This window comes from Dermochelys coriacea, chromosome 5 (assembly GCF_009764565.3).
Source record: "Dermochelys coriacea isolate rDerCor1 chromosome 5, rDerCor1.pri.v4, whole genome shotgun sequence".
Taxonomy (NCBI): domain Eukaryota; kingdom Metazoa; phylum Chordata; order Testudines; family Dermochelyidae; genus Dermochelys; species Dermochelys coriacea.
The window spans coordinates 117,374,470-117,387,816 of NC_050072.1; the positions used below are offsets into that span (position 1 = coordinate 117,374,470).

Consider the following 13,347-nt stretch of genomic DNA (forward strand, 5'->3'; position numbering starts at 1 on the left):
AGGGTTCCAGAGCAAGGAGACTGGACGTATTTTTTGATTCATCTCTCCTCTTAATGAAATATATTGTTACTGCATGTTAATCAGTAAAGTTCAGTAACCAAAAAGTGTACTTTTAAAAACTCTTCTGCCTTTGAGGTCCTTGTTCCTTCAAATGAACTCCACCATATTCTGAAACTAAATTTAGCCTCAAAATTCCACCATTTAAAACAAATTCCTTTTAAAATGCTAATAAATCTAAAGAACAGGAGACAGCCCTGCCTGTAAGTTTCAGGCCAGCTCAATGCATTGAGTTAAAAAAAAACAAAAACAAACAATGACAACAAAACAAACACTGCAGTGCATCAAAGATTGTGCTCAAGACGTCACAAGACGGCTTTTCAGGAACAGATTTTATTGCACGCCCAAGTCACTGTTATCCAACAAAATGCAACGTACTGGGAACAGACCCTCAAAGCTCACAGCATCTATCTATGACAGCTAGAAAGTAACTGAACTGACACTGTTGCTACAGCTCACCATTTTATGGTGTACTTACCATGTGCAACTGCCACTGTCCTTCAAGGGAAAAAATCTTGAGGTACAGGGCTGGCATTAAATATAATTCTTGTAGGCGGCCATCTAGAGCACTAATTTTTTTTTTCAGGAGACCCTGATCCAGCCACACCAATCCCCAGACAGGGGAGTTTTCAGGAGCAAAAGTGAGAAGCTCTCCTGCCAACACAGCACTGTCCACAGTGGGGCTTATATCCGTGTAACTTACATCGCTCAGGTATTCAGACCCCTGAGTGACACAAGTTATGCTGACATAAGCTGTAGTAAAGACATAGTCTAAGATGTTTATACATTTGAATTTGATACTGGCGGAAGCACCTAAACTGGCTGGAAAGCAAATCCAAAAAGGCCTCGCTAAAAGGCCAACAGTTTTTTGTTTTGGATATCAACACAGCTAACTTGAGCTGAAGGCTCAAGTGCAGTGTGCCAGTTTCAGGGTCTCCTCCGTGGAGGAAGAGGTGATAATCGTCATATAACCACCACTACGGGCATTTTGCACTTCTAGAATACCTTCCATTTAAGGATCACAAAACATTTTGCAAGCATTTATTAATTTAGCCTCACAACCCCCCTGTAAAGCTGGTATTATTATATCGGTTTTATAGATGAGGAACTGAGGATAGAGATGTTAATTGGCTTGTCCAATGTCACACAGGAAATCTGTGGCAACAGAGTGCAATTCACTTAACAAGTTTGGGCTTGAACCACAAGACCATGAATGACTCAAATTAACGGTTGTAAGTCACTCTAAAGATGTAACGCGCTATACAGTTACCTGTTATTTATTATGAATGGCACTTGGTTCGCTGCAGGAAAAGAGAACAAGTGCCAGGAGCGAGGCATTATATATATAGCAGGGCTGTCATTTGGTCATATTGCAATCTCTCTGGAGCCACATTAGAATTTTTACGAAGAATCAAATTTAAATTTCAAAATATTTACAGTAAGTCTCAGGGCATCCTGCTTATCAGCTGTTCTGAAGGGCATATTTTCAAAGACTTTCCCTATGATTCAATCATCCGTCCTTGTATTTCTCCGTAGAACTGTCCCCAGTGCTAGCAAGTGAGTCAGCTCTACCTTTTGCCACACGGGACAAAGAACTTTTAGAACTCTGTCAAAATAACCAGGTCTCGGGAGTGGAGGGGAATGACCCACTAATCAGCAGGGCTTAAAAATACAGCCCATCTTTTGGTTGACTCAAAGAGCTAATCAGGTAACCACCTAAAGGAAATGAGCTATGTACAACCCCAGTTTGCTCTTTGATTTTACAATTGCTGTACTGGGATTTAAAAGTCGGGTAAACCCCATTTTAAAAAGCCAGCATCCTGCCTCCAGACTAGTATTTGTCAGCTTTATTATTATTAATCCACTACCAGCATTTGGAGTTGCTTCCCTTTTTCAAAAAAATTTTGATTCATCAGTTGGCTTTTGGTTTATAGAGCGCATGGCAATCTGTTTATTTAATCAGAGCTTGGCCCATTTTCTAATTTAGTGGGATAATTTTGGCTCATTTCCTGCAACGGTGAACTTGCGGGGGCACAACTCATCCTTAGCGGTTGCATTAATGTTTAAGATGATTTGTCACGTCTGTGTTCACTTTGGCAATCAGTTCCCTCCTCTCTGCCCAGAAGAAAAGGAAGATACAGACATATGTTTTTATGCATTTCCATGCTGTGGTCTAGGCTGATAGTTGCCAAGAAGATTCTGGAAGAGAGGCAGCAAGAGCAGGTGAGGCTCCATCAGCCTGCTGACATGGTACTTCCTGATGCAGGTCAGGGACATAACCTCTTTGAAGCTGCTGTATTCCATCAGAATTCTAAACAGAATTTCCATTCCCAGGAACAGATTGCTGGAATGCAAGAGGATTTGCACACAATGGACATATCACCAGCTGGATTACATTCCTCGCTCTGCAACTGACTCACTCTGGACTTGGGCAAGCTCCTTCGTCACTCTGGCCGAATTCAGGAATAAGGGAGTTTTACAACTAAAACTGCCTTTACTCTCTCTCTATTCTGCAGCCAGCACAGACCTCAGGACTGCTCTAACTTGTGGAGCAGTGTTCTCCAAACACGCTCTGGTCTACCTCTCATATCTCTTGCCTCTGATATGTCCCCCATGCTGGGCATAGAGATGGGGGATGAGGTGGAGCTGCTTTAGCATCTCTATGCCAGTGGGAAAGCCCTCTCTTCTGTAGCTGTATCCTCAAGGGCCTGTTTTCACCCCTTTAAGGCCCATTTATGCTGCCAGTATGGTGTAAAGGAGTCACAGGGCAACAGAGAATCATCCCCTCTGTGCTTAAGCTTTCCCATCTGTAACACTGGCATAACAGGTACCTACAACGCAGGGATGTTGTGGATTACTTAATATCGTAAAGGGAAATTTCTTAACTGGTCATTCCTTTCTGGGGACCATTGGGAAACTTGCGTCTCCTTTGTCTCACGCCACATTTCCTGCTCCAGTCAACATAAACACATAACCCTTCCTTGACACACAAACAGAGGCATCTACTTTACACACAAATACACACAAAGGCTTCTACTTTTTGCACATGTGCATACATGCACACAGAGACACAGACACACATGCAAGCATCTGCTTTCTACACACACAGGGTCACATTTCTGGTCAGCCATGCTCGTAATGTGCATTTAACCATTAAAAAAGCAGAACAGTGCTAACACTTATTAATAACTTATAGGATACAGAATTGCAACTTCTGACTTGTGGAGAACCCTGAGCCCCATCCATTCTAAACGTGCCCACGGGCCCAGTGCTAACATTTGCACAGAGAACCCCTTTCCAAATTGAACCTTCCCTCTTCTCTCTTTCTAAGATGTTTTTAAACCTTCAGGAAATAGTGAAAGTGTTTCCCATTTCTGGAATCTAATGTTTGGAAACAATAAATTAAACACTGATCTATCTAGAGCCAAGTCTCCTAAGTCAAGGGAAGTGTCTGGTTTTGTTGTGCTTCAAGTGTCTGAACCTCTGACTGAAAGTGAATAAATCCAAGTGCAGCACACCCACTACTTTCACAAACACCTACATAATTATTACAAAGGAAATCCAAAGTTCACCATTATACAGGTCACCTCTGCCCTCCCCTCCCAGTCCCCCCGCACACACTGCACTCTATTCTTACTACTTCCCCAACTGTAAATGCTGCAGCAAAGGGAACTGGCCCATTGACAGAGGCACGAGTTCATTTATTTAAATGGTCTGTCTTGAAACACAGACATTTCATTCCTAATGGAAATCAACTGTGACAGGTTTGGAAAAGGCTCAATGAAGGGAGAGGAAAAGGAGAATTCTCCACAACGTTAGGCTGTATATTACCACTTACCAAAGGCTCTAGTTCCTTGCGGTCTATGACGTTGAGCTCTGTTACAAAGTAATAAAAGTGCTTGTAACAGGTATTGACATGGGCCTCAGCTCCCATGATGATGATGCGGTCGAAGTGATGAATGTAGACATGAACGAATACCCGGAACAGTCTGCACAGGATCTTCTTGCAGATCTGAAGGAAGTTCTTTGGAAAGGGAACACCTGTGAACAAAGAAGGGAGGATAATTGCTTTCTGAAAGGGAGTTCTGAAGATTCAGACATAGGCGCCAATCTAGCAAAGCACTTACACCTAGAGCTCTGAGCACATACAAAATTTCTATCCACATCCGATCCGCAAACACGGTCTGTGGATATAAAGCGGATATCCGCAGATTTTCAGGGCTCTAGATATAACATTTGGATCCTCATCCATCCACGGTCCATGGAGATCTACATCTACAGATCCAAAGTGGATATCTGCAGATTTGCAGGGCTCTATTTATGCCTGTGCTTACCTTTTTACCTCAGGTACTGTGATTACTCACATGTTTAAAAGTGACCATGAGCTTAAGTGTTTTGCTGGATCAAGATCATAGGTACTGGGACTGGTCCCACAGACAACTACAAGGGCTTTGCCATTTACTTTAATGGGGGCAGAGCCAGACTCGTAATGTGTACGAGTATGAATCTGATTCCCAAGCGTACTATCTTGCTTACACAAATCATTTTCAGCTCCAGGACACGGTTCTTTGTGCAATGAGATTAAGCCCATGATACATGTGATGAGTTTGGTTCCAGGGGATGGATCTTATTGACTGTGTTGCCATCTTTATACAAAGTCGAAGGTGGAAGAGACTGCTCCAGTCACTTTTCAACCTTCATCCCTATTCTATGCACCTTTTACAACTGTTATTTTAATAGAATGTCTCTTATAAAGTTGGGACAGCTGTCCCAGTGTCCCATGCACTATAATGAATAGGCGCACACTCCAAAGCAAGTATTGCTGCTGCAGCTACTGGCAAGGGAACAGCCAAACATCCATAACACAGTACTGAAAAGCACCTCAAAATTCTCTTAAACGAAACCTGATCTTGCAAGGTGCTCTGTATCTTCAGTTGTCATTGGACTTCAGTAAAAGCTGAAGGCATTCAGCTCTTCACAGGATCAGGTCCCTAATGAGCAGATGTAGAGATAAAGCAATTTTCCAGCACCCCATCTAAAAATCTGACCTAGAGCCAGCCTTGCGAAGTATATTAGTGTGAACTTTATCACATAGTCACTTTGCATGGCTTTGCGCGCCCTCCTGATTTTTGCTTGGATTCTGGGGTTTGATCAGATCCAACAGCAAAAGTTATATTCACTGTGTTTTGCAGAGATATCACGCAATGGCCAGGTTCATTTCAAACGTGGCCGGGCTCATCTGAAACTTGGTAGTTTCCCTCTAAAGGTTCACAAATGCCTGGTCTAAGTTTCAGGTTCAGAATGAATGTCAACACCAGGGGTATACTCACCTGGGCTTGGGGTTGTGTCATGAAAGTTTTGCACAGCTGTAATTAGAAACTCTGCAGCTCCCCTCACAGACTTTTGTTCCAACTGCGCTAGAGTTTTCCTTACTATTCCTTTATACCCCTTCTGAAGTGCTTTACGGTTACATTTGCACTTATACAATACAGCAATTGATGTGAAGGCAGCCGCTGTGTACGTTTCGAATTATTTCAAAAGGGAGAAAACACTAATTTTTTTTCCTTTGCTTGATTTATTACCAAATGATTCATCTGGGCACCGAGAAACAAACCAGGCATTTATATAAGGAGATTTACTCCTTTTTAAATATTTGGTGATACAAAATATATCTTCTCTATAAGTAACTCAAACACAAGGCTGACAAAACCAAATAGGGAAAAGCCCATGTTCAGGATCTCCTTCCTCCACTTCTAAACACAAGTGTCCAGACAGCACTCTCAGTAATGTTGCCACTTATTTACATTTAATTTTAGTTGAAAGCATCTGTTCTTCTCCTTTAAAATATTATTCAATCCTCACATCATCCTTGTGAGAGTGCTATAGGAAAGTATATTATCCCAATTTTACAGATGAGTAAACTGAAGCACACAGAGGCTAAGGACTGCCAAATAAATAAGCATGGAAGAGTATGAAAGAGGCAAAAGAACATATGCAAATCCAGAAAGCAGAAACCACTTCTGCAAGAGCAAGTTCCAAGCTCGTGGAGGGAGAAGGGACATGGCCACATAAACCCACTGAACAGATGGGAAAAATATAGACATCCTGCAGGAAACCTGTGAAGGCACATTGCCAGCCGATCCACTGTTTGAAAAGAGAAAGGGGTGGACTAATTCCCCTTCTGATGGAGCTCATGTTGGCGGCTGGTCTGTTGCAACTCATCAAGACATACTGAGACTCCAGAACAACTGGAGCCATTTTCAAATGCTTGAATCCCAATGCACAGGCTGCTCCACGTTAGTTAATGCTGCTGTGGTCAGCATTAATTATAGGGAAAATCGCACCTCACTTCTACTACCTTGGAAAACAGCATAAAGTGGCTGATCCCCAAGTCCTTCTTCATTTCTGCCAGATACACAGCATAGTGTTTGCAGCATTTCTCATTAATGTAAATGGAAAGGAGTTGGTGGCAGCTGTTACAAAAGAGCTCTATCTTGGTGTATGTGTAAATAGTTAATAGATACAGTGACATTAGATGGTGCTCAAGAATATGCAGTATAGCTCCAAGGTTTTGCAGAACTCAAAAAACCTGGTGTATGCAGTTATTTATATGAAGCTCTTAACAGTGGCGATGTAGTCTATGTTATGGTTGCATAGCTCCATTTTCCCTCCACAGCCACCTTCCCTGGTCCTTTGCTGTGTAAATTAATGCCCATCTGTTATCCTGCATGTCACATGAACAAGGGGAGCAGATAGGTTTAAGTAACTTGTACAAGGGCACAGAATGGGGCCTATATCCAGGACTCTCAGGAATAGAACCTAGAAGGGATCTTGATCCCTAATCCACTGCTCTGACCACTAGAACATGTCCCCTTCCTACCATATGCATTGATGACCTACACTCAGAAATGGTTAATCCAAATCATTTGTCAAAATGTCATGTCTGTTCAAATTTAAATGGAACAAAACCTTTCAGATTAACGACTCAGTAATACACATGTGATATGAAGCTGATAACTTCAGAAAGCTTTTGGATCCCCAGGCTGTGGCTAAACCTGGATTAACAAGATTGGGCTCCATTAAATCAATGGGAAACAAGACCACTGGTGAGGTCCTCTCTATTTTGTCTCATGCTTCCACCCACCGATCACAAAATCTGGCAAGACAGGAATGGTTCATATCAATGTTCATGAAAAAAAACATCACTACAAGTGAGAGAGCTAGGGATTGGGAACGAGAGAGAAAGCCGGATTCTGCAAGATGGTGGAGGTGGAGAGCTCCCTTACCTCCCATTATAATTTTCCATGCACCTAACTGAAATGTACCCATACTGCTCAATCCTTAGCTGTCCTGAGTTTACAGCTGGCACAGCTGAGAAGGGGGTTCCACATCACCTTTCCATTTGCCTCCACCATCCCAGACCAGTTGAAAGCCCAAACACGTGCTGATTAGGGATGTAAATAATGTTTAAAAAAGACCAGCAGCCTGTAGCAGTTGCCAAGAATCACAGTCCTTTACTCCACTTCTGGCACACGTGGACACGCACGCGCGCACACACACACACTCTCTCTCTCTGGGTGCCAAAGGCAGGGGGTTCAGAGCTGGCTACCATAGGCTTATCAACTCATAACTGCCATCCTTCTGTAAAAAGTGCTGGACTCCGAATGCACAGAGCATGCAGTGTTGGAGCTGTGAATTCTGACCCCACAAAACTGAGATTTTGAGGAAATGGCACTGTATCGGACTGCCTCAGCAATATCTGAATCAAAATGGGTAGAAAGAAAAGGAGTACTTGTGGCACCTTAGAGACTAACAAATTTATTTGAACATAAGCTTTCGTGAGCTACAGCTCACTTCATTGGATGCAAGTGAGCTGTAGCTCACGAAAGCTTATGTTCAAATAAATTTGTTAGTCTCTAAGGTGCCAAAAGTATGCCTTTTCTTTTTGCGGATACAGACTAACATGGCTGCTACTCTGAAACCTGTCAAAATGGGTAGAATTATCCAAGGGCCCTTAAGAACAGCCATGATTATTTCAAATGATCCCAATTACTTATCTTCTCAGGCCAAGTGAATACAATGAATCAGGAAATGAGAGGGACATCAATTAGCCACTTGCTAATAAGGTGGATCAAATTTCAGCCTTTGGAGTGTTGCCTAACTCCATGAATGACTGCCCCACTACTGTACTCCAAAAATTAAAAAAAACCACACAGATCTCCAAAAGAAAATGTTGTAAAATATATTTATGAAACATTAAGGTCTGAACAGGAAATCACCTAGGATTGACTTGTGTTATGACAGGTTTGCTCGGATGGATTAAGCGTGAATTCTCCATGGCCCCGTATTCTGTTGTTTCGACATGCTCCATAATAGAGAGTAATTAGTTCCCTTTCCTGTGGGATTGAGTGTTACGTCATTGCTAGCATACTGTCAAAATGAAGGAAGAAACTCATAGGCCATTATTAATTAGCTACCATTAGTTTAATAAATCAAACCAACAAAGGCAAAGGGCCTGATTCGCTACTGCCTTGCACCCTGTGTGCCGATTTACAGATGTGCGTGTATAACCCTACCGCTGGTGTGAGTGGAGAATTCCTGTTGGTGGCATTTTACATGCACTTTGCACTCGTTTTGTAGAGGTGTAAAGGACAATCAAGGGGTAGAGCAATAGAGAAGTAGGCCATAAGGTCGCACACGTTCAGTGTTACCATAAAACTACCTACATGAGGCCAATTTTCACAGCCCTAAGACACCTGCAGCTCCTCTGGACTTCAGTTGTGGATGCTCAGTACCTCTGGAAATCAGGTTGCCTACAAAATCCATTGCACTTACTGTAGATGTAAAATGGACTAAGGCATCTAATTTCCATCACAGATTAACACATTGGTATTATTCATCCATTTCTAGAGCGTCAGGGAATTCACAACACTGTATATTAGAAAGTGAAATCATTTGAATTCCACTTGCCAAGCCACAGGTCTGTGTTTTGGTTTGCAGTGTATGATCAGATCACTGGCTTAAGCTTGCTTTTATCTAGTGGCTTTATGGCTATACTCCCTCCCACTAAATCCTTTTCATGTTAACATGCAATACTAGCATGTTAAATATATTTCTTCCTACTTCATGGGCCATTAATTGTGGTCTTAGTCCTGAGGTCCTTACTCCTTGGGATTTTGCCTGACTGAGGGCTGATCAATTGAGTAGGACCTCAGGATTTGGCACATACCAATGTAAACACTCAGTGGATAGAGGTGGCTGCAGCTTTACACTGAACAAATGTCAACCGCCTTCCTGCTCTGTTTTATCCGAATCAGCAAAAAAATGAATGCTCCCAGGTTTCAGCGTCTGCCTAAATTTGAAGATTGAGTAGAGTAACTCCACTAACATCAACATTAAAAAGCCAGTGGAGTTACTCCAGATTTAAATTGGGATGTGCAAGCACAGAATTTGGCCAGATGTTTTGATCCCATTGCAGCATCCGTTTGTTTAGACTTAAACCAGCTGTGGAACACTATCAGTTATCAGGAGTCACTTGTACTGATTTCACTTAGATCTCTGACTTGGTAAATCACCATTTGTCACTAACTTGGCTTATCAACAACACTATTTACCTTCCTCTCCTTCACAATCCTCTATCTGACACACAGCCCAAATTCAATCATTCCTTTTCTGGCAGTTTGTAGTAAAAAAACCCCCAAAAACAACAACAACAACAACAAAAAAGTATTTAAACAGTTGGACACTATTTTTTAATATAATAAATTCCAAAAGAGGAGATTACGATCTTAATATAAGTGAAAGGATATTGGAGGCAGAGGAAGCACAAAGGCACTGGATTAAATTGTTGAACTATGGATATTAAAAAGCAGAACAACAAAAAGACGACAGTGGAACTTCTGAGCTAGCTGCTACTTGCTGAAGAAAAAAAAAAGGATTTTTGGATGAGCTAACTGGCTTCAATTCAGCTGCAAACTGAGCCAGGGCTCAGTGCTGTGTGAGAAGGGGAGCAACAGAAAGATTCTCTCTCTTAACCTAGAGTTCAGAGTCCCAGGGCTCCCGATTATGTCCCAAGAATATGCCAAGTTATGCAAACGGCTCTCAAACATTCCAGCCACGCAGTTCAAGCTCCTTTGGTTCTATCCTTGCACGGATACACACAAAACCCATAAACAATTCTCTGGGGATACAAAGGTCAAGTATATCAGAGGCGCTTGGCTACCTCGGTGGTGGGTGCAGTATAAAAACAAGATAGTTTTATTTTATATCCACTCTCTCTTGTCCATACTCCCCCGTTTTTCTGTTGCTGTTTGCTTGCACTGAGAAGGGCCTGATCTGAAAAGCTCCCATTAACTTCAGAGAGGCTTTGTAAGAACTTCAGAGCCTGATTTACTGAAGAACAGAGTAAGAGCACTACTTCTCTCTTTTTTTGAATTTGAAAAAAGTTTTCTTCTTCTTTGCAAACACAGCCTCATCTCTCCTTATCTCTACAGGTTTTATCCAAAACAGGACACAACTTCACGGTTTGCACAAAGTTACTTTGATCTTGTAGCCAGGCTGGGTGAGTGCACCTACACCTGACCCCCAGATTATTTAATACACTGGTAAAGTGAGTGACACATTCCCTTCTAATAGCTGGTATTCAGGTTTTTCCAAATCATGACCTAATGTTACAACAACACAAATTTCAGTACACTTTTCCCATTTAATCATAAAGACTAGAGGATAACAGTCTAGTACTGCTACCAGCTAATGAGATAAGTGGTACCTCAGATTATATATTTCAATGGAAAAGTGTGTAACACATCCCTTGCCGGGGAAGGGTCAACTAGAGGATAGCAGCCTATTACTCCCACCAATTAATGGTCTGTTAGCTCACATGATAGAGGTATGTGCTGTGGTGAGGAAGAGCCTGGGTTCAAACACTGCTGGTGTCCCCCAAGTACCACAGGACCAAATGTAGCCAGGGTGAATAGAGGCCCTGAGCTGAATGGGAAGGGGTTCCATTTTAAAAACTCAGACTAGACCTTCTGATGCCTCTCCCTATCTCAACTTCTGCAGAACTCCCAAAGGGCCTGCAAAATGTCAAGTCCAAAGGTCTACAAAGTCCTTAGTCTACATGGGAAAAAGAGCCACCCTCCATACGGTCTGACATTTTTGTTTTTGAGGAAACCGGCTGTACATTTCAGACTTGTTACATAGATGGTAAGTCTGTGTAAGGTTCCTGAATGATGTACACCTGCCACATGACATGGAATGAAAATAAATCCCCATTCCAGGATCCCCATTCTGGGATCCTAATAGTATGTTTGCAATGATCAAAAATGTCTGTTTCTGTGTTTGTTGTTTTGTTTTCATTCTAGTTCTATCTGGGAGAGTTTGGCGAGTCCCTTGGTGATTGTGCACAGAAATAACACTGCATAAGTGAAAATCCTTCCACAAGTTGTAGAAATCATTCATTCATTCTCAATACTTCACTTAAAAATATACATAGGAAAAGAAAGACGCCCCTTGTCAAAGAGACTGAGAACATGCCATTTCAAAATGCTCAGCTTTGTAACGAGGAGCAAGGAATAATATTCCCGTTCCCCTCCTTCCCTTTCCTCCTACCACCAGCCCCAAACAAGAGTCTTGTGAAAGATGCCCTAAGCTATTGCTCCTGGAAACTCTTCTGTGAAGCATCAGACCTTCCAAGCAGATGTTTCATGTTATCTCTGTGTGTTACTCAAGGAAGCGTCTGCCCCAAGTGCCAAGGAAAACAACCCCAGTGTTGCGGGACTTTGTTCCTCCCCAAAATGAGCTGACAGCTGCAAGTGGTTAGAGATAAACCAGGCTACTATGTACTTGCATCCTTCTCGATGTTGCCCTCTTGCCTGTTATCACAGCAGCTGGGCCAGAAGAAAGAAAAACAGACTAATCTGTGATCACCATTTCTAAACAGATCAATAATTACTACTACTTATTTTTACAGGAATGCCATTAGCAGGCAGATGAAAATGCTGCTGCTCTCAAATTACATCTGATGTGCCTTCAATGAATGAAATCACTAGTTGGGCTATTGTTTACTCCCGTACGCTAATGATGCTCAGATACCATACTGATGGGCTACAGAAACGTAAGTACATTAGACAGATGGATTCTGTTCTCCTGTTGCAGATAGAAGAACAAAAGGTCAGAGTTCCATTAAATGAAACCCGTCTATATCCAACCAGCAAGCATCTTCTCTGGTTGGTCTTACAGTAGATTTGAAGACAACTCTGCCGCCACAAGTCAGGAAGAGGATGATGTACTTTTCTTTCGCTTGTTCAACTAGCTTAACAACAATCTAGTCAGATGTGTCTTCTGGGTAAAACCTAAAAACACAAATCCCACTGAAGTAAGTGGAATCAGGGCTTAAATCCTCTCGCCTGTGTGTGGACTCTGAAGATTCCCTGGCTGTTTTCCTAAGCAAATTTAACCTGGTGTCCTTGGCCAAGATTTCACCTTCTCCCAGTTGCACTGTGTGCCAGTTGGTTGCTGCCCTCTCAAATGAGAGCGGGCTACATTTCAATGGATGCTGTATATATATAGGAAGGGATCTTCAAAAGCTTGTAGCAAGGGGGGCGGCAGGGTCCTAGCTGAGCCTGTAGCCACTGTGGAAGCAGAAAAACTGAAGGGAACTTGAGAAGGAAGGGCATTTCCAGGCTACCAGTGACTGACAGCTCTGGTTCAAGGCTGTAAACAGGCTTAAGTACCCATTGTAATGGATCTGTGGACCTTAGCACAGTAAAGGCACTGGGTGCAATGAAAAGGAAGGACAGAGCCATGTATCCATGTCACTGCAAATCATAACACACTAGCCCCCACAAGCAGCTCTAGATGCATATTAACTAAGCAGGGTGACATGATGGAACTCTGTGGCACTCCGCATTTGAGCGCCTTTATACAGCATTAATATATTATTCCTCTTATTCCAATTGGTCCCAAAATATTTCACACACACACACACACACACACCCCCACCCTGAATCACTCACTACTGAAATGCAGCCACCTGGGGGAGGAATGCAGTAACCATTTAGCAGCACCCAGCATAAGAGAAGCGCATGAAGCGCATGAAGAGAAGAACAGCATCTTCAGATGAACCTGCAGGGGGAATTTAGGTAAACAGAATGTAATTGCCCCACGAAGGACTTTGGGCAAGACATCAAGATTAACATCCCCACTGCATGAGGAGCCATAGGTTCATTAAATAACTTTGTCCTCAAAATGCTTCTTCTGGCACTGTGAGCAGTAACACTGCCTCGACGT

At 42.5% G+C, this 13,347-nt stretch overlaps 1 protein-coding gene across 3 annotated transcripts in view; it reads right to left on the reverse strand.

The window, feature by feature from the left end:
- MOB3B (MOB kinase activator 3B) overlaps positions 1-13,347 on the reverse strand; it is a 146,035-nt gene that overhangs the window by 23,453 nt on the left and 109,235 nt on the right. For all 3 annotated transcript variants that reach the window (XM_038403658.2, XM_043514938.1, XM_038403659.2), the window contains exon 3: positions 3,896-4,098. In XM_038403658.2, coding sequence (XP_038259586.1) covers positions 3,896-4,098 — 203 coding nt within the window. The remainder of the gene's footprint in view (positions 1-3,895; positions 4,099-13,347) is intronic.